The sequence below is a fragment of the Dreissena polymorpha genome, chromosome 6 (genome assembly GCF_020536995.1).
Source record: "Dreissena polymorpha isolate Duluth1 chromosome 6, UMN_Dpol_1.0, whole genome shotgun sequence".
Lineage (NCBI taxonomy): Eukaryota > Metazoa > Mollusca > Bivalvia > Myida > Dreissenidae > Dreissena > Dreissena polymorpha.
The window spans coordinates 41844286-41871075 of NC_068360.1; the positions used below are offsets into that span (position 1 = coordinate 41844286).

At 36.3% G+C, this 26790-nt stretch overlaps 3 protein-coding genes and 1 long non-coding RNA gene across 6 annotated transcripts; 2 read left to right on the top strand and 2 right to left on the bottom strand.

Moving 5' to 3' along the window:
• Nucleotides 1–1236: 1236 nt before the first annotated feature.
• On the bottom strand, nucleotides 1237–3821 carry LOC127834258 (uncharacterized). 2 transcript variants are annotated; one of them, XM_052359956.1, is made up of 4 exons: nucleotides 3788–3821; nucleotides 3449–3530; nucleotides 2422–3108; nucleotides 1237–1700 (listed from the first exon to the last, which is right to left on the bottom strand). In XM_052359956.1, the coding sequence occupies exons 1-4, from the start codon at nucleotides 3815–3817 to the stop codon at nucleotides 1471–1473; spliced, it is 1029 nt and encodes a 342-aa protein (XP_052215916.1). In that variant the 5' UTR covers nucleotides 3818–3821; the 3' UTR covers nucleotides 1237–1470. The 2 variants fall into 2 exon arrangements, with proteins under 2 accessions (XP_052215916.1, XP_052215917.1); XM_052359957.1 differs by having other exon boundaries at nucleotides 3800–3818.
• A 4279-nt stretch (nucleotides 3822–8100) lies between these two features.
• On the top strand, nucleotides 8101–17382 carry LOC127834254 (monocarboxylate transporter 12-like). 2 transcript variants are annotated; one of them, XM_052359952.1, is made up of 8 exons: nucleotides 8101–8405; nucleotides 12232–13357; nucleotides 13618–13761; nucleotides 14014–14157; nucleotides 14879–15199; nucleotides 15566–15921; nucleotides 16366–16429; nucleotides 16663–17382. In XM_052359952.1, exons 2-8 carry the CDS (start codon nucleotides 12913–12915, stop codon nucleotides 16809–16811), a joined length of 1623 nt encoding a protein of 540 aa, XP_052215912.1. In that variant the 5' UTR covers nucleotides 8101–8405; nucleotides 12232–12912; the 3' UTR covers nucleotides 16812–17382. The 2 variants fall into 2 exon arrangements, with proteins under 2 accessions (XP_052215912.1, XP_052215910.1); XM_052359950.1 differs by having other exon boundaries at nucleotides 14879–15921.
• A 2481-nt stretch (nucleotides 17383–19863) lies between these two features.
• LOC127834277 (uncharacterized) lies at nucleotides 19864–22718 on the bottom strand. Its single transcript, XR_008027858.1, has 2 exons — nucleotides 22581–22718; nucleotides 19864–20192 (listed from the first exon to the last, which is right to left on the bottom strand). It is a non-coding gene; the product is annotated as an uncharacterized LOC127834277 (long non-coding RNA).
• LOC127834255 (monocarboxylate transporter 12-B-like) lies at nucleotides 19971–26181 on the top strand. Its single transcript, XM_052359953.1, has 6 exons — nucleotides 19971–20133; nucleotides 21533–21676; nucleotides 22337–22483; nucleotides 22651–23826; nucleotides 24293–24430; nucleotides 25172–26181. The coding sequence occupies exons 1-6, from the start codon at nucleotides 19971–19973 to the stop codon at nucleotides 25351–25353; spliced, it is 1950 nt and encodes a 649-aa protein (XP_052215913.1). The 3' UTR covers nucleotides 25354–26181.
• The last annotated feature ends 609 nt before the right edge of the window (nucleotides 26182–26790 follow it).

Consider the following 26790-nt stretch of genomic DNA (forward strand, 5'->3'; position numbering starts at 1 on the left):
CATACCCAGCGCAGACATTGACTCCGCGGGAACGCCGCCTGTGTGAAAGCCCTGCCATGAATGGTACCGTCTGTGACAGGTGTAGAAATACTATTCAATTTCTGGAATGTATTGAAACGTGTAACTTTCAAATAACTGTAAAAACGTGCAAATTATTTATACAACTAATATATACTAACATTAGAAACGATCTGTTTAAACAATATTGAGTTACTGATTTTGATCATAAATATGTAATCACGCGTAAAGCGTAACCACGGAAATCACTTGTAGCAACAAAAACGTGTTCCCGACATTATGGCTGTGCAAGTGTGCTGGTGTTACCAACAGGTTGACATTACTGTATTATAATACATATGCTATTTACAAACAACGTGCCAACGGTGCGAAACGTTTATAGTGTGTAACTAACGACATTATTTTTTTTTTTTGTCTCATTAAATATTTATCATCACAACCTACGAAGGCTTGTGTGGATGTAGAAAGATATTGTCTTGAACATTTACTACGTTTGTACTATACACTTTGTTTACTTAATGGAGACTGTGTTCGCGTTTCGCAACAATGTTTGTTGATAAATTCTGGTCAGAGAATAAAGAAGAATGGCTCAAACCAACTTTACTGTCTCTAAAATGTGTTCAATAGCGACTTGCGTGATTTGCAACTTATTGCATATAGGTTAAGATTTACATCATGTGTGTTGAACCTTGATTTAATAGTTTAGCTTACACTCTCACCGAATTGTATAATGAATCTTTTTTTTTTCAAATGATTGATATGTCATTTGCAAATAGAAAGTCATTAATTGTTTATATTGTGGTTTGTTATGTAAATATATTTCTGTGTACTCCTGTATTTTTTGTGAACGGATTTATATTTAAACAATGATAATTTTTGTCAATAGTTGAATATTCCGAGTCGATTTTGTTAACTTTGATGGTGCACTTAAACACATAATATTAAGTATTCAGACTTGTTTGGTATATTGTGCATGTTCATATCTCTGGCACATATGGCTTAACACCGAGTCACTGATGTCAGCGCAACTTAATATAGACCTATCAATAGTATCATTAATGGACTTACGAGAAATGCCAATCTCCAAAACGGTTTAGCAGTTACCAGTATTGCATGAACCAACAAGGTGAGCAACAAACAATGATTCTAAATCCCAGTATATCCGTTCTTGTAATGAATGGTTAAAATGTCAATCAGCGATTAAATTTTATTAATAGGCACATAATACAATGTTCGAAATTAATAGATTTATCCTATGTTAAATGTCCTTTTACACACACAAGTGCAATCGATCAAACAAAGTAATTTATTTAGTATGTAGCAAAACTGTCTGAACACGCGAATGCAATCACCATGTAATAACAGAGCAAAGTTTTAGTTTTAGAGCACAATCCAAATTGACAGTTCTGATACTGGAGGATAATAACAACGCAATTGCTTTCATATTTGGATTCATTTAAACGCAGTCCATATTCCGATAAGCTGCCCAGGACCAAATACCGCTTCACTGATGCACGTTGGCTGTACGCCCGACCAGCCACCGGTGGATGTGCACATGCGCACGAGATCTCCCGAGCCCTTGTAACCAGGGTTACAGCTGTAGATTACTATGGAACCCGGTTTTAAGCCGCCTAACGTCTTTGATGCGTTCATGACGTCATCAGGCACAGAGCAGGTGATAACTGGAATTGTATGAAATAAGTACATGTGTTTGTTTTGTGTACATCAAGACAAGGTAAGTCCAGCTTCAATGTTCTAATGGTTTAAGTTTCCGTTCCATAACATACAAAATATGGAAACGGAATTGGTAACCAGATGTTCCAGCCATCAAATATTAAAATAAATATGGGCCGTGCTCTGTGAAAAAGGGGTTTAATGCATGTGCGTTAAGTGTCGTCCCAGGTGAGACTGTGCAGAGACTAATCAGTGTCGACACTTTCCGCCTAAACTGGATTTTTGCTAAGAGATTTTATGTTAACGAAAAATACCATACAAGCGACAGTGTCGTCCCTGATTTGCCTGTGCGGACTGCACAGGCTAATCTGAATCGGCACTTTTCGCATATGAATTAAACCCTTTTGTCACAGAGAGCGACCTATATTGTTTATTAAACGGGACTGTAAACGATTTTACTTTTTTCATATTACTCTGACCGTTGTGTACATGTTAACACTTCTCAGCCATATAAACGTACTCACAATATTAAATCGCACGCTACAACAAACAAACACAATTTGCAGGTGTGCGAACTTGTATAAACTGTAAATAGAAACTTATTATTTTTAAAATGAGAATGATAAAGTGATGCGATTGATCATAAGACAAAAATCAAAATCAATAATATGCTTTCCTCCATACATTGTTTTAACGCTGTGCATATAAATGGCCATCTATTAGACTCACCAAATCTCTGACCAATCGCGACTCCTGTAATATCGCCTTCCGTTGTTCCAATGCTGTAACCTCCACATCCTCCGTGGTGTATCTCATAGTCCGGCGAAAACAAGGCGTCCGGAAGTTCCTCACTTACCGGAACCTGAGTAGCCAAATTATACCAAGCGTACATCAATGGGTTCTTCCAACCATTATACGACGTATACCCAGGCTTGTTAGCATTGAAGAGCACCGAGAAATAGCTATTTGGATTGCCGTCGCAGTTCGTGAATGTAAACTCCTGCCCGTTGACCTTCCAGCCCTGTACGCCGCCCTTCACGTTGTGAGAGAGGGGAACGAAGCCTATAAACATGTAAGGCCCCATTGCTTTGTTTAGTATGCCTTGATAGCCGTCATGTTTGTTGAACTGAACGGAGACTGGTAACGAATTGAAAGCGGGAATTTGTTGCATTGTCGCCTCGTACTGTTTGCCATTCTGACGACGCTTGTGAATGACCTTCACGAGGCTGTGATCGTTCGACAGATACGCCAAATTCAGGTTCACGTTGTTCGAAATTGATGGTAAAAGGTAAACGTATCCATCCCCGTTGCCATAGTAACAGTAAATGTAAACGGTATTTCCTCCGCTTTTGATCGAGTACAGCCCACTTCTCAGACCACCGTTTGCTTGTTTTTGCAAATCCACACAGTTTTCAACTGTAAAACAACTAAATTACTTAGTTACACCTCTTTATGCCGTGAGTATGAAATATAAGCAAATGTATGTATATGCGCAACTTGTCCAAAATGAGCAATTTCTGTCCGTTTCTTCCCAATATTTGTTACATGTACATTTTAATTGAATTGCTTCATTCGTTTCGAAGTGAGACAAAAACAATTCTTAAAATTGCCAATAATGTACAATTAAAAATCTAATCAAATGAATCAAGGTCGGAATAAAATGAAAGATATGCAATAAATTTGATAAACATATTTAACAGTAATTTGGGGCGTATATATATTGCAATTTTCTTTTAAAATACAATTAACATTTTACGTTCAGCTGAAACGCCCATCGCTGAACATAGCAAAAGGAACAGCGAAACGAACGCAAACTTCATTTCTGCTAAGAACTCGCGCTGAAATGTGTAAATTTGATTTTAATTAGTTTAATATTTCATAACTATGCTTTAATGTAAAAGCCACTTACGTTGTTATAAATTAGAGGCATTTACTTTGTGCAAGATCTTTTACAACATTCATTTTAATAAATTATTAAAAGATAACTATACGCATTCAATTATATCACTAAGCTTAGTTACTTCATTATACTTTTTCTCGATACAAGCTACTAAATGAACGAAGATGACCATAGTTAAAAAAAGAAGTGACTTACCAGTTTGCTTACTTTAATTGTGTTCTTCATCGGACAGGTTCAAATGATGAAGATCGACAGTTATATAGCGCAAGAACGTGGAAAACCGTACGCACATACTCGCTTGCATATTTTAGGGGAAAACCCACAGGATTATAATTTTAAGTGCATAACAATTACCATTAACGTTGCAAAATTTGTTGGACCTTATTGCAAAATTGAATGATGTTTATCAAAAAATAACCTGCAATAACAACCCCATCTGTCACTGTCTGAAAGTACAAAACGATATCACGCGCATCTATTCTTACTGTTAACCCATTTATGGCTCGTGGACTCTCCCATCCTTCTAAATTGGATCAATATATTTCCAAAATTAGGGAAGTCTGGTATATTTATTTCTATATTTAGAATATTTCTTTTCTATAGAATATTTATTTCTATATTTGGAATATTTCTTTTTTCTAGACGCTAGGCATAAATGGGTTAAACAACGATCAGTGTCAACAACGGAAGGATACGAACGCATGAGTACGTTCGTGCACACGTAGCGTCCCGATATACATAAACCTTGTCATATACATTTCATTAGAATTTATTATACAAGTTTATGAGGTCCTTGGCGCCTGCAGTTGCATGATATGCAGGCCCCGTGGTGTTTCGCACTCCTACCAAATTAACTTACTATAGATTTATATAAGCTCAGACGAAGTTTTCTTCTGGCTGACATTTCTAGCTTCTTTTTTGAAAATGAAAGATATTACATTTTGGTGCGGTCGAGTGAGGGAAATCTTATCTGTGTGGAATGGTGATCACCAACCGAACTCACATGTGCCGTTAATTTCAATTGAACCTCGGTTGCCGAAATGAGAAGCGCGTGTAACAACCATTACCATTACAAGACAGCCATATAAAACTTCATATACATTTCATGCGAAGTGTGAAAACCATTAGGTTAGTATCTTTAATGAATGATAATTAGAGAGAAATTCATAAAAGCCTTTGGGCGATATAGATTGGAATTTCCCGACCCTCATCAGTTACGTTTCAAAATCTCCACAGTGTTTAACAAATGCTTAACATTGACTTCTTCATTTAGACAAAGGTCAGACTTAAATGGGCCATTTCACAGATTTTGCCATGTATTGAAGTTTGTCATTAAATGCTTTATATTGATTAATGTAAACATTGGATCAAAAAAGCTCCAGTAAATTAAAGAAAGAAAAAAAGTAACCTCAACTGGGCTCAAACCACTGACCCCCGGAGTAAAAGTCTATCGCTCAGACCACTCGGCCATCAGTGCTCATTAATTATTGATGTATTATATACTCTATATAAGCAATCCTCGTACTATTACAAAATATACGGGCAATAACAGAACTCTCCATTTTATTCAGTCGTTTCGCGTTGCAACGCTTTATAAATCGTTAAATCATCAAAAGAGGCATATAATGGATGTTATGGTAAATGTCCAGAATTACTGTTTTCTCATACATATCATAACTACAACGAAAATTTGTGAATCTGAAATCATTTTTTTATTTTTGTCAATTTACCAAATGCGAAAAGTCCCATTAATAAACGTAATAATCTTTGAACTAGAACAAACAAATGTTTTTCCTGGTAAAGATGCGCTTTCGTGCGGTATTTGGTTTCGCTTCATTTCTATGATTAATTTGGCTCAGTCTGATAACGCATTTATAAACACGAGTGTTTTTTGTTCCGTTATTTGCTGTGACGGTCGCTATTTCGCAAGTGTTGAAATAAAAATAATAAAGCATGTCACGACTATAAGCTATTATTGATTATTATTGATGAGTAAAGCCATATGTAGCTGTGACAAAGAAAAACTTATTGCATTTGTAAGACAAAGCCGTTTCTGGCCTGATGTCCCTATATCTTTTTTCTTCTTTAAATTTTTTTTTTGGTTTTAAGTGCATTGGATGATTAAAATTGTGACGTTTTTAAAAGTAGACGCCCCTTCGCAAGCTGCAGAAGAATAAGCCCTTTTGTACATTTAAACTTACAATACACTACACGTTGCGTTAACAAATAAGAATTTTATTCATTCACTGTTACTACATAAATGCAGAAAAATGAATTTGATTGGATATGCTTCGGCGCATATAATGATTGTCACTGTATGAATTCAATCGGGTTGATCATGCGTGACGAATTGACAGTTAACCAGGACGTTGGTATAAACCAACGATATCGTTTTCGCTGACACGTCAAATATATTCAAATAAATTCAAACCCCATCCGGTTAGAAATGTACAAGAAACACTGTTTTGATTATGTTGATTAATCACTAACTGTCTATTTCATATTTCAACAAACCATGCATATTATATATGGGCCGTACTCTGTGAAAAGGGGGTTTAATGAATGTGCGTAAAGTGTCGTTCCAGATTAGCCAGTGCAGACAGCACAGTTTAATCAGGGACGAAACTTTCCGCTTGTATGCTATTTTTCGTTTAAAAAAGTCTTTTCTTTGCAAAAATCCAATTTAGGCGGAAAGTGTCGTCCCTGATTAGCCTGTGCGGACTGCACACACTAATCTGGGACGATACTTTACGCACATACATTAAACCCCCTTTTCACAATGCACGGCTCAAATCTATAAATTTATTGTTTGCACACCGATATCTAGAATTTATTCCAGTTTTAATTCCACCTTTATGTTCGTATCTTTCTTCAAGCGAAACCGGAATCGCAACAAATATATTTATATTTACATGTTGTTTATGCACATCTGATATATTTGAATAACTGGATACGGGTCAAAGAAGAACTGAGTTGACCAGATGTAGTTTTTCGGAGTGTTTTTGGTAAATATATCACACCTTAAAACTATATATATTTCCCCAATGACAGCCTATAATTCCCAATTGAAGGATTTTAAATTCTGAATTTAATAAAGTATATGTTATTTATATTGTATTTGCATAAATCCCACAACGATTTTCCCAGTCAAAACGTTACGATTTTTCCCAATCAATAGTGTCCCGGACCCGTTCCCAAAATGTATAAAGAAAGACACTGGTTGTTAAAGTGAACTGAGAAAAGTCTTTCGTTTATTAAATTTGCAGTCATCTCAATTAAAGATAATAGTGACTCTCGAATTATCGTCATTGATCGCTTATTAAATTCACTTTGCATTCATTATTCCGCGCGCTTAACGCGGTTCTGTGTACGGAAAAAGTTTTCCACGATTTATGAATGAACGTACGCAAAATAAGAATGTTTGGTTGTTGTTAAATCTTCATATTTGAATAAACGTATCGCTTGCGACTTAAAAATAGTTCACTACATTGCCATTAGATTCGAATCCCGTATATATCACATGGCTAATGTATTTCACATCTGATTTTGCGCCGCACAAAGCTCGGGTTGGGCTGTTAATTTAAAATATTAATCATCAAACACACTGCATTTTAAATTAAACGATTTAATTAATCATTGTAAGTTTAATGATAGTAACACATCCATTTTAATTGCTTTTGCCAGTTTTTCTTTCAGACAGTATCTGTATTTTCAGAGGGCTGTGTACTGTAAATAGCTATTACGGCCCCATATAAACTCGTTTTGTCGTTGTCGGCATGTGTTAGAAGACTATCACATAAGGGCACTCTGGTAGTTCATTGAACGTTTTCATATTTAAATATTGTATCTGAACTTGATTTGCGTTCTTCTTTGGATTAATTCTTATAAATACAATTATGCTATGTTCAATGAAGAGTTAATTGTAAAAAAAATGTTTTACAAATAATTATGAAAATGATATATTGATTATATATTATTATGTTATCGATTAAAAATCTCATTGAGTTTCCTAATATATCTTTACAGCGACAGTTCTCCGTGACAATGATGATGTTGCGTCAAACTTTAAATGCGCTGATATGGTCATGGATAGGCGTTTCAGCTCAAGGTAAACATTTGGCTTCATTTTAAACGGGACATTTCAACGGCTAATGTGGTGTTACATTTTCAAAATTAACTGTTTCAATAGGAACTGTCGTGCTTAGTTTATAAGTAGGTCTCGTTTTTATAAATGCGTAGTTAAATATTATTTTTTATTATTTTAACAAGTTACCTCGAGTACACTTCGTTTGCGGTTGAAAATAAGTAGAAGTACTAAAATTGGGTTTTCATTAAATGTTTATTTAAGTGTTGTAGCACAGTAAATTATTATCGAGTAGATATTGAATAGGCGCGATTTCAGATCACACCGGAGGCGTGCAACCGAAAATGAATTTGGGGCACTGAATAAGTTTTTTAACACTTTCACTATAAATTAATTGTTGCTATATAAATGTGTGCTTGGAAAAAAGGAGGAGGAATTGTTGGAACGTAAACTGCCTTGAGATCACGTTCACAAACTGCGACGGCAATCTTAATAGCTACTTCGCGGTGCTGTTCAATGCCAATAAAGCCAGTTACACATCATATGCAGGCTGGAAGAATGCCCTGGTGTTCGCATGGTATGATCTGGCGAATCCGGTTCCGAACAGCGACTCACTTCCGGCGGCCATGTTTTCGCCGAATTATGAGATCCATCACGGCGGTTGTGTAAGGTATAGCATGGGAACTACCGAAATCGACGTCACAAGAGACACGATTGGTCAGCGATTCAGTAAGTGGGATTATTGATATCATGTATTTAAATTTACTGAATGCATTTTATTTATTATGCCCATTTGGTTTTTATCTTTAATTACATATCGATACGGCATTACTGCGTATGTTTGTATATTTCAAAATACTTATGGGATCGGTTTAATATTTAGTTGTGCTTTCCGCTTTTCGAAGTGGTTAGAACGCGCGCTTCTCACCTAGGCGACCCAGGTTTAATCTCCGTTCCCGGCAGCATGTGTGTTGGTGGTCACAATACCGGTGAGGCGGGATGTCCTCCTTCTATCGACAGCACACAATCACTCCAAAATTAGATGCATTTCATTAAAGCCCCAGTCCCATAAAATCACGGATGGATACGGCAGTACCGGATCTCAACGTATCAAGATCCAGGACGGTCTGTGGTCTTTTAAGATTTTTGAGCGTCGGCAGTCTTCCAAAAATTATCACCCCAATCGCAACACGGCGCGCGGACTTAGCCGGCAGAAACGCGAAATCAACACGGCGCCCACACGGACTGTTCAGCACCGTCACGGCAGAGCTACGGACCAATACGACAGATACAAGGACCAACAGAGCATCTACGCTTAGCATTCCGAAATACACGACAACGACTTGGACAAAACGATATGGAGCAAATACGGTCTGCCCCGGACCGACAATAACTTGTATAAAAGCACGTTGATTGTTGGTAATTACATCATTCTGCAATTGAATCTCGAAGGTGTAACCTCGTATACAAATCTAAAACATCAAAATTACACCTAATATAAAACGTATTGTCAATGTTGGCTTTCCAGTTCCCAAAAGATCGTCAAAAGCAGCATCCGCTACCGATGAAAAACAGCAGCAACACGGAGAAACAAGCTCTATTTTACCTATCTGGCATTTCAGGACAAGGCATTGGTTCCGTAGCCAATTCTACACGCATCGCATCGCAGATCTGGCGGATGATCTTGGAGATGGTGCTGCGTGCGACCCGAAAGCCATACACCAGAGAATCGTTACTATCCGTGATGTAAGGTACCACAATTGTGTGCCAACTAACTTCCAGCTGTCAGATACTTCATTAAGTTTACTTATTCGGCTTTGCTCAATGCGTGTCGGGATCTCTTGGTATATCTGATAGCCCATGTGCAGGATATTAAAGAAGCCTTTGGGGTCTTCTTTCTTGAGTTCGTCCATCAGCCGTGCGTATTGAACCAGGCCTGGTCTTCCGGCGAACTATTATCTGACTCAGATGGCTCTCCTTTTCGTTATATTCCCCGGTCTAGATATATCCTTTTTGCGACTTGTCTCTTTCTCTGTCGAAGTTTTGCTTTAGCAACCCGGATATATTTTCCAACCAGAGCTTTTTGCAGTAGAAGTTAGCATCTCATTAGCATCAGCTTGTTCTAGGTCGTCAACCCATCGCCTAATGTTGAGCCGACAACAATAGCACAGAAGACAACCGTAGAACTGCCGTCAAGGTTCTTGATGGATATGGGTTTCGCATGTGTTCCCAGACTGTAAAGGACGAACACGGACAATCAACCAATACATAAATAAATAAATACGGCTGTCCTCGGACCCTATGTGGTAGCTACATGTATAATGCCGGATGCTGTCATCTTCCCGGATCGTAACGGATCAACACGGAAATTTTGAACTTCCCAAAACTTCAGTGTTGAACTCCCGGAACCCCAAGATCATTCCCGGGGTCCCACGGACCAACACGAATCGACACGGAGATACAGGGTTCACAAGCCGGACCTTCCTGGATATGATTCGTATATATTCGGCAATTGTACGAGACTGGGTCTTTAGACACAAAACGCTGAATTCTCAGCTTTATTCCAACTGTGTCCCAGCTTTCGTAAGTCTAGTAAGACAATTAGCTAGGAGTGCCGGGACACACTACAGGGCTTCACATAAATGCAGAATCAGGCGCGGTCGGACCTCATACACTTCGAAACACACTCACATCTCTTATGCATATTATTTAATGTTAAAATATCGAATATGTACATAATCAATCGATTATTTTGTCTTATTATATCATTCACTGACATTTTGATGAACTGTGTTGTTAACATTAACACGGGAGACTAATCATACACATCACACATACAGATTTATGTATTACTTCAGTTACTTCCCTTATCCGTTGGTTTTATGTTTATCAAGTTCATTTATAAAAAGGTATTACATGAGATTTTTATTCACACTTTGCAAGACCACTTAACTTTATTACTGATGACGCCAGATGAACACGTGGTTAAATTACATCAAGCACACATCGTTTATTTTTTTTATTTGCAATTTCAGTAATAACCTGCTCAGTGCCTGATTACGTCAGAGACGCCACAACAACGTTTAACGGCGTTGAGCCGGGCACCGTTGCGACGTACATCTTTAACCCTAGATAAACGAGCTCAGGAGATCTCGTGCGCACATGCACGTCGACCGGTGGCTGGTCTGACGTACCGTCCGCGTTTAATCCATCGTCGATATAATTTCGAAATAAGTAAAAAATTACACTATGTTAGCATAATTTAACAGGCTAAGTTTTGTTTTTTTCTAAATTCGTACTCGGGTTTCCTCGTTAACATATATCACGATTTTAACGGCAAGATAACATAATTCAATGGTGTGATTAATTTATTCTGGACACGGATGTATTCATAATGATGGCATTTAAAAAAACGATCTAACCAGGTCAGTTCAGATTAATGTTGTCGAGCTAGAGACGGCAACACTATTTTATTTACCAAACAGTACGTGTATAACTGGTTATCATTATTTGTTAAAGATTATATATGTAACCTACTATCTGAACACCATTAACTAATCAGAAACACGAGGAGTATAAATCATTGTTCGGTGAATATAAGTTATTTTCAGAGGCCATATTATTGTCGTTAACGCCACATTGAAACAACAATTTTTCATTTCTTCTACGATACAGTTAGGAATTCATTTTTCTACTAGTGGAACCGGAACAAACCGGATACTAACTTTCCCTGAAAATAAGAGTATTTTACTTTTTGATCAAGGAGGACTTTTCGATTATCGATTATCGTCTGATATATTCACGCTGAAGAAATTAATATTGAAGCGCCGTTTATGCCTTCAGGAATACTTGTTTGAAGAAATCAAATTACGGTGATGAATGAATTATTCCTTGTTGTGTATTCCGATCTTCAATATTTTACCTTATAATATCGCTTCCTTTTTATTAATTTAATGCAGTGTTTATTTCTTTTTTTCTGAGTGATACTATTTTTATTGAGTTATGTTAAATGAAGATTGACAAATCATTTCGTCATCTTTTCTCTTAAAAAAACTCAATTTAAACATTGTTTAATTTTACAACATTTGTGAGCATTTTAGATGTTATGTAAACTATGAGACAGCTTGTGAAAAGGGGGTTTAATGAATGTGCGTTATGTGTCGTCCCTGATTAGCCTGTGCAGTCCGCACAGGCTAATCAGGGACGAATCATTCCGCTTTTATGGTATTTATCGTTTTAAGAAGTATCCTCTTAGTAAAAATCCAGTTGAAAGTTTTTGTCCCTGATTAGCATGTTCGGACTACGCTGGCTAATCTGGGACGACACTTTACTTACATAAAGTAAATCCCCTTTTCACAGGGCACTGCACATACTTAAACTGGTGGGAACTTTCTTGTTTTATTATATGTAATACAAATAAACTTTAGTAAAATACTTCGCATAATCAATTTAAGATTTTCTTTTCGTGAACTGTTTTTTTTTTTTTAAGCGTGAAAAAGGGACGTAAATTACTACGTTATGTCAATTTAAGATTTTTTTTTCGTTTTTTTTTAAGAGCGTGAAGAATGTTTAACCTCCACGACTTCCCACATTTAATGAAAATCATATATGTAAAAAGTGTGATTAATACGTGAACTAGGGATCTATATGGTTCCCGACATGCGTTTACGTCCTGACTTCGATCCTTCTTCGAAGGAAGGATTAAATGATTTATATCAACGGACACACAACACTGATTGTACACAGGAGCATTCAAAATTAGACACAAACTAATAGTTTTGTGTAATAGGATCCATGTAAACAAACGAAAGGACGTTTAGTTTGTAAAGTCCTAGTCTTTGGATAGATTGTCTAACTAGCTATCGAGAGATTTTAAGTGCGATTCTTAAGATAAAGTTACCGAATATATTAAACGTTCAATCTAACAACTGTAGGACGACATCGAGTTCAGATTATATAAACCCTGAAGGCGCTTTATCTTCAAACGAATGGATAGCATTGATAAAATATAGATTACTTGATTAGTTGAGTCGCACTTGTCGCGAGTAGAAAACATTAGATAAGAAAATAAAGATAGTTAAAATCCGCAATAGGGCGGATTAGCCCCGGGTTTAAATGACCTTTCTTATCGAACGAATAACAAACCATACCGCGGTTAAAGTGAAACACACGAGAAAAAAGACCGTCTTTGAATATGCTAGTGATTAAGCATTAAAGAGAAATAGAACTAGACAATATGGACGTGACACCATCTACAGATGTGAATATACATCAGTGCGTGAACGGAATGATAGAAGCGAACGTCCAAGAAAAGAATATTTCGCAGACGGATAAAAGTAATTGGAAGAAAGACAACCCAGACGAGTCGTATGTAGCAATTTATGCGGCTTTCGAAAGAGGGACTGATTCTAGGACTGATCATAACAACGGGAAGCCAGACAGCACAACTAAGCACAATGATTCAAATACTGCAAAATTCGAAGTAGGTAATGGCCCTCGGTTTCTGGCGGATGACGTTGAGGCAAAAGATGCCGCAGGCGACGTTATGGCCACAGATGCCGCAGGCGACGTTGAGGCAACAGATGCCGCAGGCGACGTCGAGGTGCATTCAATCATTGATACTGACATGGACATTATCGACCTTCCGGTCGACAAGGGATGGGCGTGGGTGATTATGCTTGGTATATTTGGCGATGATAGTTATCATATAAATACTTAATGTTAATAAGTGTTTTAAAAATCGACACGATTCACATATTTTAAAAGGTCAACAAAATAATTGTCAAAATAGTTTCTAAGGTAAGTTGGTAACCTACCAACAGCAGACATAACAACGGATAATTGCAGTTCTTTGTGTGAATCTTTAGATATCTTTTGTTATTTTATACCATAGCTGTTTCAGTAAATACAATCTGATAGATTTAATTCGTACTTTTTTCAGCTGGCACGCTGTGCATGTTTATAATAATTGGCCAGATGAAGTGCTTTGGCATCGCGTTCGTCCAATTACAAGAGCGTTATGGTTCTTCGTCATCAGCGACGTCACTGATTTTCACGTTGCAGAACATCGGTTTCAGTATCACCGGTAAATATATTTCGGAATTACATGTCGATGAATTATTAATGTAAATTTTTAAACTCAAACGAAAAATTCTTCTGGCATAGCATTGAACGTACACTTCTACTGTCCAACGATCCTCGTCCGCAAGATACATCGACTCAACCACTTACTCTTTACACAACAATCACACGAAAGACAAACCGATCTTTCAAAGATATTTAACGAATCACCAACAATCGCTAAATAAAATAAATCAACGAAAATACTATTTTCCAGCGTTGTTAGTGATGACAGTCGGCAGTTCGATTCCCGCTCGCTTATCATTGGTTTGCGGCAGCATTCTCACAACATCCGTGTTTTTCCTTAGCGCCTTCACCACAGATGTAAAGATTGCGTGGGTTCTTCTTGGCATACTTGTCGGTTAGTACACTTTTCAATTTGTACATTTTTAATTTGCATACGTGCATGTTTGTGAGTTTTTTTATTTTCTCTCTTTATCTGTCTGTCTGTCTGTCCGTTCTCATGTATCTTTGAAAGTGCTTAACCATCAAATCAACAAAATCCAACCTATGAGTCCGGTCAAGTTACAGCCCATTCACCCATCAGTCTGTTACTGTATCTTCATGACTTTCTTAATGTTATCCGTCTCTCTCTCTCTCATTTCACCCCTCTGCAAAGTTCATACAGTAGACCAACACTAATAGGTTGTTACATATTACTGTATAGCTATTTTACATATATTTCGAGTTTGCTTAAACTTTATTTAATAATTCTTAAATTTATTTGCAGCTAGAAGTTTCATGAATTCGTATTTATACAGAAACGTATCAATTGGGGTTTTTAATGTTTGTGATGCTTATTTGTCAACATTAATATTGGCCTTCTGTCTTTAACCCATTTATGCCTAGCGTCTAGAAAAAAGGCCTTGGCAAACAGCGTAGACCCAGATGAGACGCCGCATGAGGCGGCGTCTCATCAGGGTCTGCGCTGTTTGCTTGAACGAATTTCTGTAAGAAATATTCTAAATATAGAAATAAATATACTAGACATCCCTAATTTTGAAAATAAATCGATCCAATTTAGAAGGATGGGAGAGTCCACTAGGCATAAATGGGTTAATCGTATCAAAACATATTTTTAGGAATAGCCAACGCCTTGATCATTCCGCACGTGAACGCTGTAATCGGTGTGTATTTCAAGAAGAGGCGGGGCCTGGCTAGCAGCATCGTCCACTCGGGTGTCAGTTTAGGAGGCCTGGCGTTTGCTCCAATATACACACTGCTGTTTGAAACTCATGCATTCACGGGCACATATATTTTCATAGCTGGCTTCCATTTTCACTTACTCATTGTTGCATGTCTATTACGTCCAATGAGTTTCTACCAAAGAAGAAAGAGAAACGACCGTCAATCGGGTATTGACGCTGGTGATGCCGATCTGGGAAAAGCGCTTCTTTTAAACGGTAAAATAAAGAAAGATAGTAAATATACAAACGGAAAGGGTTGTTTAATTAAAGAATCAGAGTTATATCGAAAGCAAAGATTTAAACATCGAAGACGTTGCGTTAGTGAAAATGAACGAAATGATGATGACAACATAGATGCTTCTAAGTTGTTGAAATCCCAAATTGCACGCTTTGCAAGTACACAAATTCTCCACATGTCCATGCTTGATTTAAACTTCGACGGCGTAGTGGATAAAATGGAAAATCATTTCACCGACGAACAAATCAATGCAGTTCCCAAAAAACAGAAATCTATTTCCGCACAGTTTTTGAAGGTGTTCAATATAAAGCTACTATCAAGTCCAGTATTTATTTATTTCCTAGTGTGCAACGGTTTCCTTTGTGCCGGATGCTCACAGGTCAACTCCTTCTTGCCGCAAGACGCATTCGAAAAGGGCATCAGCAAAGGACAAGTAGCTTTACTGGTCTCAGGAATGAGTGTAATGGACCTGTTATCGAAGATGGTGTTCGGACTTATCGCGGACAAAGGCTGGTGTCACCGATCGACTTTTCTTTCCATTGCGGCCCTTATTCTCGGCGTCAGCGCGCAGTTCGTCGGTCTGATGAAGTCATTTGAAACAATCGCTATATTTGCAGCAATAACGGGCTTACTTCAGGGGGTGTATTTCTCCCTCTTCGTTGTTGTCATATTGGATATTCTTGATATTGAGGATTTTAAGGTTTGTTACTTTGTTGTCATTGGTAGAACTATGATTAATTTTTGATATTATTGAATTCAATTGCATGTAACATATAAACAATATTGCCGATTTCTATCAAATATACTTTGTTTGTTGTTCTCGCAGAGGAATGTGCTTGAACTTATCTTAGATAAACAAGTATCCATTGTCTATAAATCGTGGGTAAAACAATGTCACAAATGCAAACAAGACAATCTAAAGGAAACATAGTAATCGTGACTTTTAACAGCCTTATGTAAAAAACACTCCAGAGAGGCTGGAAATGAGATAGAAACATCCGATGAGAATGTAATGATGTTGAAAGTATTTGACACACATGTATTTGAAATCTTTCTTTCTTCATAATGGACTTCGATCACACAATTACTCCACGTGTAATTTCAATCAAATCAGTGTTTTGAGGTGTTGTCGCTTTACTTGCAGGGTGCTCTTGGATTCGTGTCCTTGATGCAAGGGTTTTCCACTGGGCTGACTTTGCCTCTCTCCGGTAAAGTATTTTCAAAGATGAACTTGCCTTGTTTGTTCGTTTTTGTCGGATCGTATAAAACTCCCGCCGTCAAGTAAATACAACGCGATTAAACAAGAATTTTTAAGCTATATTTGTATATGTTATTTAACGGAATTTATCTCATTAATACCGTTACCATCCGTGTTTCATACTAACATGGAGTATGAGGTTATGCGATATATAATACATTATTAAGTTTTGTACTGTTTTAGGTTATCTACGGGATGTCACAGGATCTTACTTCATCACCCACAACTTCATTGGGGCTTTACTTCTCATTGGTGGAATAATGTCGTATTTTCTACCCAACGTCCACGCCTGGAATATCAAGAGAAATGCGATGAAAAGTGTTAATTCTTAAGAAGAATCACCAGCTGTTGCTTTTGACTAAGGAAAACGAATCTACTGGCTTATAAGTAAGCTCCACGTTTCCAAAGGAAGGTTTTGTTTGTTTAAAAATGTGGTTTGGTCCGTCCGCGTGTTAGTTCACCGAATTAGTTCCCATGCTCTTAAAATAATAACAACAGTTTGAGCTGAATAGGAGCGTCATCAAAATATCTATGGGCATTATGTTCACGTTTATTTCGAAAATTAGTTAAATCTTAATAATTCATTTTTGTTGTGTTAAACTTAAATTACAGTTAGAAGAAGATGCTTTCTGTATGTGTGCCCAACAGTTTTCACTAACAAATCACGGAATGATATGAGAAAGTTCGAATGTTGGTATTTTGGCCGAGGAGTGCGTCTCTGCCTGTGTTAGAAATATGTCGTTATTTATCGCAATATGTTGATGTAGACACTTTTAGGATACAATGAATAGTTTATGCTTATGCAATGTCATAAATAACGATATTATTGGGGGATGGGTAGGGAAAACTGATGCAATGCTGTTAATGTTACTGTATGTATTAATAAAGCATTATTTGAATTAATACACGTTCGATGCATCAATTCATTTCATAAAATCAATTCAACATTGTAAAACGACTTAATAAATTTAGTACGGTTTTAAAATTAAGTATACAAATCGTTGTTGAAACATGCTATAAGGACCAAGATATTGTTATCGGTAACAGATTGCTTTTCAAAGTGGTCCTCAAAACCTCTGTTTCAAGAGCTGTTTTTTTTCAAGTTTATACTACTTAAATAAATCGATTAGATATAAAACACGTTCAAACACTAAAATACATTATGGAATAATTATTGCTTGTCGCAGTTTCAATATAAGACTGTCAGATTTACATGATAATCACGAATAAGCATTGAGGCTAAAACCATTCTGTTCACAGCTATATATTAAAAAATATTAGAAAGCATTTTTACTTACCCTAAACAGATAACGTTATTCAAAATCAAGTCATTTGAAACTGCGTTAAATTACCGTTGGTTGTTGTTCGGTTTCGATAAGTATTCATTTAGAAGGAATTTAGTTCATACGGGAAACAGCAATAATGTGGTAAACATATCACAATGCATACTATCGCGTAATTGTCCTCAACACACATACAAGAATAGCGCCAAAGGTATAGTGTTCAGCCAAATGATTTGTGTCTTGTTCTGAGAAAAATGGGCTTAATGCATGTGCGTAAAGTGTCGTCCCAGATTAGCCTGTGCAGTCCGCACAGGCTAATCAGGGACGACACTTTCCGCTTTTATGGTATTTTTAGTTTCAAGGAAGTCCCTCCTTACCGAAAATCAAGTTTAGGCGGAAAGTGTCGTCCCTGATTAGCCTGTGCGGACTACACAGGCTAATCTGGGATGACACTTTACGCACATGCATTAAGCCCTGTTTTCTCAGAAAGCGACGCATATATATGCTGATATATACGCAGGTATCACACCACTTTGAAGTACCTTCATCTCTTTCGAACAAACATGTCTTCGGCGGTTATCTGAATTCTAACGGGGATTTTAGCATTGAGTATGACAAACTTCTTTCTTCTCAACTACGTTTTATAGTACATATGACTTCTTTGCTATTGCCTGAATTTAGCATTTCGACCATGCAAAAACAGCAATTGAAAAAGCGCCCCGATGCGAGGCGTATAGGATCTTTTTGTTTCATACACATTGTTCTGTCTTACAAAGTGAAAGTAATGACAGTAATGTGATAGGCTTAAAGCGACATGCAGAACATTTTGTAACACACGAATATAATGTGTATAAAGTAAACTACCATCAATCACACGGATAGAAATAAAATCCTATGAAATATGCTGAAATATGTGGTATTTAAGAAATTTTGGGGTTTGATGCTCACTATTACGTGATCGTTTAAAACAGATTATTAAACGCGATTATATTTATAAAAGGCACGTTAAATGAGTGAAAGGAAATGCATTTCAGGGAAAGTCACAATAAATCATCCACTCACATATCTCCATAAATAAATACGAATATTTTGCTGTAAAACGAATGGTACTTTATTAAATAAAGTAATACACTTTATGTTATTTGTTTTTATATCTAATGTTGTTATTCATATTATCCATATCTTATTTTGTAGAAGAACACATGGACAAACATATAAAATACGTATGCGAGAAAAAATAATTAATAGCTGATTTTTTATTTAACAAAACAACAATTTTTCTTTATTGTAATGATCAATAATTTATTCATAGCTTTTTTCCATTACTATACTGTTTTCGACATAAATTGCATATATTATCTAAGTTGTAATATAAATGCAAATAGCACAGTTTAAAGCTCATGTCATTTGAACTAGCTGAAGTGTCACCTCCATTACCTTTATCTTTTGTGTGAAACAAATAGTACTGTTGCTAATATGAAAATCGCGTTGTAGTATAGCACTGTATCGCTTAACGAGTATACAATCAGTTTACGAGGCCTAGATTAGTGTTCTATTTATACCGCTCGACCATGATGAAACTAGTAGCCAGGCAGTCGTGAACGAGTAGTTTCAATTTTATCGTGATGTTACGCGTTGTGCAATAGCAAACATGGTTATAAATAATGATGAAACGGAGTGACAAACAAAACGACGGGCGCTTATAAACGCATATCCCTACCATGAACTCACAAAACCGACATTGTAAGTGAACAGTGTATAATACGCATGATAGTGTCAAACACGTAAAACTTAAAATTATTTCATGGGAAGCAATCACGATAATATAGGCCCATAATAGGCGGCGCGTGTTAAATCAATGTCTAATTAAAATTTTACAATGGACTGCGCATATTTGTTGGCAAACTTAAAGTAATTCATTAAAGTCAATAAACAACCATCTTATGTCTGAGAGAAAGAAGACGATGGATATAATGTACGATATGTTTAACTTTATTCATTAACTCGGTGTATTGACCGATACAAACTTCAATTGATAATTAAGCGAACTTGCAGATATAAATTTGAATGTGATGAACAGTATGTACGTTTTAAAATACTGTAAACCAGGCGGATTATATATGGGCAACATTAGTGTTTGGATCGTTTACGCAGAAAGACTCAATATAGCAACCAGTACATAGCATAATGTGAAAGACACATACGAAAATGAAGGATAAAGTTATTCAGAAGGACGATGATACTACGGTAGACTCTCATGATATGGAGAAAGACGCTAGTAAGCTGAACGTCCAAGAGCCAGATGCGAGTGATGTGACGGGGGATCAAGATCTGCCCATCGACAGAGGCTGGGCTTGGGTAGTTCTGGCAGGTAACTGTGGGCTAGGGTGTCGCTCCATCTGTTTTAAGCGAGATATCTGGCATCGATTTCTAAAAAATCATAATAAATGTTTTAACGGGATAAGCTTACGTTCATTTTCGTTATGTTTTAGAAAAGTGAATTAAGGTATTAAATTGAACGTCATTATTTTATGAACTAAACAACATGAATGCTATTACATACAATACACTATACTTTATAATTAATATATGAATCATTGAAATAAGTTGTTTAACTCAGTTATTCTCAAATCAGGCTTAAACGTGTTTTTAGAAAGCGGTGACTGTAGTCGTCATCGGTTATACTCATGCATGGTAAGGGACTTGTGCACATATTTTAACAAATGTAAAAGTTTGTTATTATATGCTTCAAATTGATAAATGCAAACATTGGAACTAACGAGCTCCAGTATAAAACGAGAATGGAACTAAAGAAAAAAGTGCAACCAAGTTGTGCGCGAACCACTGGAATTTGTATTAGGAAGCTATCGCCTAAACTATCCAGGTATTCTAGCTGTCACACTGCGTCTTACATTTTAAACTTTTGGGCCCCGCTCTGTGAAAAAAGGGATTTAATGCATGTGCGTAAAGTGTCGACCCAGATTAGCCTGTGCAGTCACCACCGGCTTATCAGGGACGACAGATTCCGCTTTTATGATATTTTTTTCAGGAAAGTCTCTTTTTAGCAAAAAACAACAACAAAAAAACGTTTTATAACAAAATATAACAACAGAAACTCTCCAAATTACTCGATCAATTTGCATTTGCAATGCTTTAAAATGTTATTATTTTCTAACGATGATAACTCATGAAAGAAAACGCATTTTAGTTTGAGTCTTCATTATTCGTGTTATTGCGCCCCTAGTGCTCATTTATTTTTTGAACCTGTGGCGAATAGTTTAAAAATTGATATGCTTTCCATCTGTGAAAATGTCCCTTCAACATAACAGCTGAACACACAGTTTATATCATATTATTGGACTACATAATTGGAATTCGACACATTAAGCTGAATGTTGTATCCGTAATCTAGCTTCTTAAATACGCACTAAAAGTGGCTTAATGTCAATGCACCATAAATGTGCTGCCATTTGATGTACGAGATTTTGCACACCTCAGGCGAAAACAAAAATAATCATTTTAAGTATTGCGTTAGCTTTGTCAGCCCGCCAATATGCTGAGGGAGCATGAACACTTACTGTATTTGCATGTCATTTAAAGTCGTTGTTTTTTGCGTACGAAATGCTACTATAAACTGATCATCCTCGTTAATGAGACTTAAATGTTGTTTGTTCAAAAGTAAGTAAAGCATCATAACAATGTAATGCTTTTACATTGTTTTGATATAATTACTCACTATATATTAATTGATTGTATTTTGTATCTTTTAGCTTGTACCTTGGAAATCATGGTCTATGGAGGAATAAATCGGTCGTTTGGGGTCTTCTTTCTGCAATTTCAGCTACGGTTTAACTCAAACGCATCGGAAACGGCCGTGATGAATTTGATTCAGAACTTGACCCTTAGTGTTACAGGTATATACAGTGAATATACACACATAGAATAAAAAGTTAGAAGTTATTTTCAATCCTTAAATTCACTGATTAAAACGTGTTATTCCAGGAATAGCATATTCTTATTTCTAATAAAAATAGCAAACATTGTAGTTATTAACTATGACAATTTTAAACACAATACATATAGAACATATGCTAATATAGTGTTCTGCTTACTTGTTCAATGCGAGTTTGTTACGTCATATACTACTTTGCATAATCAAAGATGTTAAAACACAGGCTCGCAAGATCTTTCGAATTTCAAACTTCGTTCATTATCTACCGTTGTCATTATATTAATTTTTGAGAATAAAGACAGAGTAATCACGATTGTTTGTAAAGTTATTTTTTTCTGCGAATGAATTTACGTGCAAATGGAGGACGAGTATAAGTGTATACATAAAAAGAAGTCCGGAAATTTGCATCAATAGTTTCTTGAAATCGGATGTTTAATAAGGAGGTATCGGTGGTACAATGTAAATAGGCCTAAAATTGGAAGTACATATATATTATTAATATGACTCGTTTATATGCCAAACATGTAGGACGGTAACCGGTAACGCTTGATTTACAATTTTAATATTTTTGTATAATACATGTAAATAGTATCATTGTTAAAACGTAATCTGTGTATTTCAGCTCTTTTCGCGATGACCATCGGTTTGCAAAGATTCAGCACCCGTGTCTCAGTCTGTGTTGGCGGAATTCTGACAGTGGTCGGCTACGCAATCACGGCTTTTGCTACTGACATTCGATTATACTACTTTGCTCAGGGCATCCTATGCGGTACGAACCAACTTATTTTTTTTACTTTGAGCATACGTTGCATTTGTATCAACCACTTTTAAAACATTTTTAAGGGCAATTGCTCCGAGTTTTTTACCATTAAAACAGTTTAGTTGCTGTTATTTGTCAATTCAAATATAACATATTAAAAAAAATCCTATCTTCAGGTGCTGGTTTGGGGATGATACACCCTCAAATTTTGGCGATTATAGGCGCCTACTTCAACAAGCACCGCGGTCTTGCCAACAGCATCTTTACATCTGGTGGTTCTGTAGGTGGACTTGCTTTTGCGCCGATAGTAGTGAAACTTTTCGATGAATACGGCTACACGGGCGCAATGCTTATTATCACTGCATTATTAATACATATTATTTTATCAGGACTTCTTATGCGACCAATTGAACAATACTCAAGACGAAGAAAAAAGGAACGAAGCGAGAACAAACAAGACGCATCTCTTATTTTTGATGACGCCCATAACCATGACGACAACGTTAATTATACAAGTGGTGTCATTGCTGACGCAAATTATGACCTTGATGATGAGTTAGATATTGATGTTGAACGAGCAAACGTATCGAAAGGCCCAGGGTCAGCAATTAATAGACTGAAACATGTTGAAATGTTACGAATGCAATCGTATGATCCAGACATTGCCAGTCGAAATCGTCAAGAATCGCCTTTGATAAGGCGTGCACGTGCACATTCCTACAACGATAAACGTTCAAGAACGCTGTCAGAATGCACTGACCAGAAAATCACCGGAGAACATGCAGGCATAAATAGCACGTCCACTCTGACCAAAGTTATACAAGCTATTGACAGGTCTGAAGTTGCTCTTTACGCAAGCGGGGAAGGAATCTTTGGGTCTTTTATTGATATAAATTCTGTAAAAATACATTCATCGGTTGACATCAAGGAACCTGAATTAACGACGGAAAAATCAACGACAGGATTTAAGAAAGCATGCTGCACAACAATGTTTTCCGGGATAAAGTACGTGCTGTGTACGGTGTTTGACTTAAGCTTAATGAAGAACCCAATATTTTTACTGTTTTTACTGATGGCATTTTGCATGATGTCCGGGATGGGACTTGTGCCCCTGATACTTCCTCCGCATGCAAAGGATGTTAATTTAAGTAACTCGCAAATTGCAATTTGCGTGTCTGTACAAGCTGGATTAGACTTATTTTCAAAAATAACGCTGGGATACATTGCGGACCGCAAATGGCTGACCAAGCCAACAATTTTGGCAAGTGTTGCATTCATGGTAGGAACTGCGTGTCATCTTGTGAGATTTGCCAACAGTTTTGAGTTTGTTATGGTTCTCAATGTATTTTCAGGTAATTCATCTTTGGCTTTTTAAAAATGTGTAATTGCCCATGTAACGTTAAACTTCCTGAAGTAAGTAAACTTGTTTGGAAGTGTAAAAGAAAAATTGGTCTTGATATCTGGTATTGACATATTTATATACAGTATATTATACATTTCTCTAGTATAATTATAAAACGGCATAACTGTTATCAGAATAATAATTTATTGTAACCGTCGGCTAATATTAAAATGATAACGGAAACCTGTCAAGATTAACTAAAACAAACAACCTTGAATAACATTCACCTATATCTAAACATGTATAATTCTTTTAAACTAACAGTATGTATTGTTAATTCTGAAATATTGTGTGGATTTTGCGTGAGGTAACAACTATATTTAACCCCAACATTAGTTATTTGATACATGTTCATTCAAATTCAAACAACCTTTAATTACATATTTTTCATTATGATTTGTACATTCATATTTCAGGAATTTGTGTCGGCCAGTATGTCTCCATGTACGCAGTATTAATGATAGAAGTTATAGGTGTCGAGAAATTCAAGAAGTCTCTAGGTTTCGGCGCACTCGTTCACGGGACCGCCATTGCCATCATCTTCCCTGTCACCGGTAGCGTATGACCAATAGTTGTAGCAGACTCTGATCGAATTTATGTTTGTTATTTAATATCATAGTGTAGATGTATAACACCTCTATGGGGTATTCCATTCAGTGTATTTTCTCAAATTTATTTTCTTAACTTTTAATAATTAATATCGACTGACTCAGCAGTGGTTTAAAACATGATGTGGTCAACACTTAGTGTCTCGGAGTTGCGATCATATCGGCGTGCAAAAAACAATGGGATACAATTAACAGATTTATGGGGTAGGAGGGTAAATAAAGGTAGATTGGGCTAGGCAATTAAATGACACCGCATCTGTATTGTTAGTTATTTGCTTAACGGAGGGAAATTGGTGCTTACACTTTTTACATGACATTGCCAGACAACAAAAACTGTGGAAAAAGTATACGGTATACTAATATTGACAGATTTAACATTTGTTATGCAAATGCTTTAAAAGATATATGCTTAAAAACTATACTGCAATGTCCTTTAATCTTCATCTATTGACTTTAAAATGATATCCAGTTGTGCAATAAGCAGCCAATATGTTTGCAAATCATGAACATACGGGTTTCCATACACTGTTTTAAATATCATGAGTCTTATTTTATTATGTTACAATAAAAACAACGTAAGGTTAATGCAGTCAATGTACATTCACAGAAAACGCAATGACACTATAGCAAATACTTTGATAACTTTGAAATATTCTTCAGTGATGATTACATTTTGATTTATTGCAGGTTTACTGAGAGACAATTCTGGATCGTACGTGGCATCATTTCACTTGCTCGGAGCACTTGCATATGTTGGCGCCGCCCTTGTTATCGTCATCTCGAGATTGACACAATTACAGCAGGCCGAGAAACAGGCACGAGAGAAAGACACGGTTGAACTAGCAATCACGTCTTCAAATGGAAAATAATTTGGCGACACATTGTGTTTTTACTTCTAAAAGTTAAATGTCACAGCAGCTTAACACATTTGAACATCGGATCAAAACTGTCCAAGTAAAACAACGAGACATAAATGAAAAAGAAAACACTCCTCACATATAGACCTTTAATATAAAGTAAAATTGTCATTACAAGCAAAAAGTCGAACTTTGCTTCGACGACATTGAAATGGTTTCAATAGCAATGAAGGCGACCGGAGACATCAGCCTTTGTCCACGAGCATTCCGAATACAAACATAAACCATGCCCGAACAGAAGATGTTTTTATTCGTTTTTCGGTCGATTAAAGGACAATATTAGTTATGTAAAAACTTATATTTATCTATTTCGAACAGTAAAAAAAGAGTGAACACTACGTCACTGATTAATTGCAACGCAAAGGCATGATTTTATTACTTGTATTGCTGCGCAATTACAGCGTTTTACACGTTTGAAACATACATTTGCGATGGAAAATCATCTTCAAAAATGTTTGTTTCGGTAGATTATCGATGTTTTTATTCACTCATGCTATACATGGCTGTGCTTCTCATGAAAATAATAATTTTTCACTGCATTGACATTTATAATTGTTTTTTTCCCCCTTACTTGCAGCTGGTCACTTCTTTGAGCTTATTGTCGTTCATGGTGATGTCTTCACTAGTGTAGTTTGTGCTGTTCACATCGATCTTTGACTTCTCTTTCTTGACCTCAATGCGGTATGCTCCAGCTCTTTCATATAGTCATAACACTTACTTAACACACCCCAATATTTAAGTAAACCAATCTTGTTGAAATGAATAAAACTAAAGAAACAACTGCATCGGCAGTTTGGCTGTTGTTACATATTTGTATTCTGTTGTTTTTTTTTCGAATTTAAGGAGTACATTAAAATCATGTGTATTCACGTGTATTCTAGTTAACAATTACGTATTAAGTGAACTGCGAGATGTTCGGTTATAACAGGCAAATGATTTTTAAGGAATTTAGTCTCCATATAAAAGAGTAATGTGGTAATATATCATTTAACAAAATAATATCGCGTGAATTTCAACTAATCATGCTCAAGTACTTATATCATTAAACATTGAGAATATATCTTGCTAACATAAGCAGCAAAACTACACTGTAAATGTCTGATGTGTGCAAGCCATGAACAGGTTTTATCAGCAGCGAGTATTTTGGCGAATACGAGTCCATATTTCTTCACTGTGAGACGAAAATCGCGCTAATACCAGGTGTTTAACTTAGTTACCTGTCGGTAAGCTAACCATTGCACCGCGTTTTTTTAATAAATATAACTATAATATTATAATCTGTGCAGTTAGTCGAACGAACATATCCCAAGCGATTATCTGGAAGCTACCTTTTAAGCATGTTTATGATAAACTACGTGTCATTAAACAACGTTGTATAGTACATTTAGA